Below are 1,567 nucleotides of genomic sequence, written 5' to 3' on the forward strand. Positions count from 1 at the left end.
AGCCCCGAGTGTTCCTCTCCATCCGAGCCGAGCTCGATCAGTCCTTTGCGGAGACAAAACGCAACAAGCGTTTATGGGAAGCCATATCATCGGGAATGGTTAGTAAGGGCTTCTACCGCACCCCGGAGCAATGCAAGTCCAAGTGGAAGAATCTTCTCACTCGCTTCAAGGTCTTCATCTCTCTCTCTCTCTCTCTCATGTGAATCGAAACATTTGCAATCTGCAAATTAGACTAATCATGTTATTTGATTGAGGGTGTGTTTAGGGATAAGCAACTTATTCTAAAAGGGTACCCTTTGAATAAACGGGTAAAACATGCAATCCAAATAGTACTACAGTCGCATCTCTTTTCTTATGTTTCTTTCTCTCTTTTCTGTTTATGAAATGCGATGGTTTTGCGCCTTTGACAGGGAAGCGAGGTGTTGGGTGAGGAGAAGAGTAGGCAGGCGTTCCCCTACTACGAGGAGATGAAAAGTATATTATCTGGAAGGGATCAAAGGCTTCTCAGTTTGGAGAAGGAGAAGGAAGAAGAGGAAATGCAGGAAGAAGAGGATGAAGGAAGAATGACGAATAAAAAGAAAAGCAAAAGAGCAAAACATGGCAGAGGAGGAGGAAGGGTGTTTGAAGAGGTAGAGTGGGCATTAAAGGAGCTGGCGAAGTGGCAGAAGGAGAGGGAAGTGAGGTGGTTGCAGGTTGCAGAGGCAAGAGAGGCGGAGAGGCAAATGGCCGAGCTTGAATGGAAGAGGATGATGGAGGCCATTTGTGAAGAGCGAGCAGAGATGGAGAAGAGATGGCGGGAAAGAGAGGATGAGTGGAGGTCAAGACAGGAGCTCAGAGCTGAGCGACGAGACCACATCTTTGCTGCCATTGTCGCTAGGCTTGGCCGAGATGATGGTGATTGAGAGATTGTCTCTTTGGATGTCATGTAGGTTTTTTTTTTTTTTTTTTTTTTTTTTTTTTTTTTTTTTTTTTATTTTTGGTTGGTTTGTGATAAACGATTTTGGTATTCTGAATCTATTTAATAATAGGATTTTGCACTTCTGCGGCATTTAGGTTTGAGTTTGAAGGAGATGAGTATAGATAATAGGATTTTGCACTTCTGAGGCATTTAGGTTTGAGTTTGAAGGAGATGAGTATAGATTGTATTTGTTAGTCAGAGGTGAAGACTTGCTGGGAATTAGGGTTTCATATATTTCCTGACAGAGAATGGATTGGTTCTTCGTGCTAAGTAGAAGCATGTGCATGGTTCTTTAAATTCGTTCCCACTGCATTACCCTTTGTATCTGGTTATTAGTATAAATTAATGTTTAGACTTCAAATCATTAGATTCTCAGTGTTAATTTTGTCTGTTGTTGCTTCACCCAAAATTTATATACAAGATTAATAAAATTAATAAAATTAATAAAAAAGTTGTCACATTTTAATACAATATATATTTTATATTTTCTTATTGATCATGCTTTTCCTTCCCAATTTTTGGCTGATAATTTATATTTTATTTAATGTGCGTATACCTGGTATTGAAATTCTGATGTTTAATCATTACACATTAATATTATGATGTATA

General features: G+C 39.1%; 1 protein-coding gene across 1 annotated transcript; it reads left to right on the forward strand.

Moving 5' to 3' along the window:
- Positions 1-3: 3 nt before the first annotated feature.
- LOC110037472 (trihelix transcription factor GT-3b) lies at positions 4-962 on the forward strand (the record flags this gene model as incomplete). Its single annotated transcript, XM_020742128.1, is given in 2 exon segments — positions 4-170; positions 411-962. Coding segments are annotated over 2 exon segments (659 nt in total), but the record flags the coding sequence as incomplete, so codon positions are not given.
- Positions 963-1,567: the final 605 nt, after the last annotated feature.

This window comes from Phalaenopsis equestris, unplaced genomic scaffold (assembly GCF_001263595.1).
Source record: "Phalaenopsis equestris unplaced genomic scaffold, ASM126359v1 Scaffold219926, whole genome shotgun sequence".
In the NCBI taxonomy this organism is placed as follows: domain Eukaryota; kingdom Viridiplantae; phylum Streptophyta; class Magnoliopsida; order Asparagales; family Orchidaceae; genus Phalaenopsis; species Phalaenopsis equestris.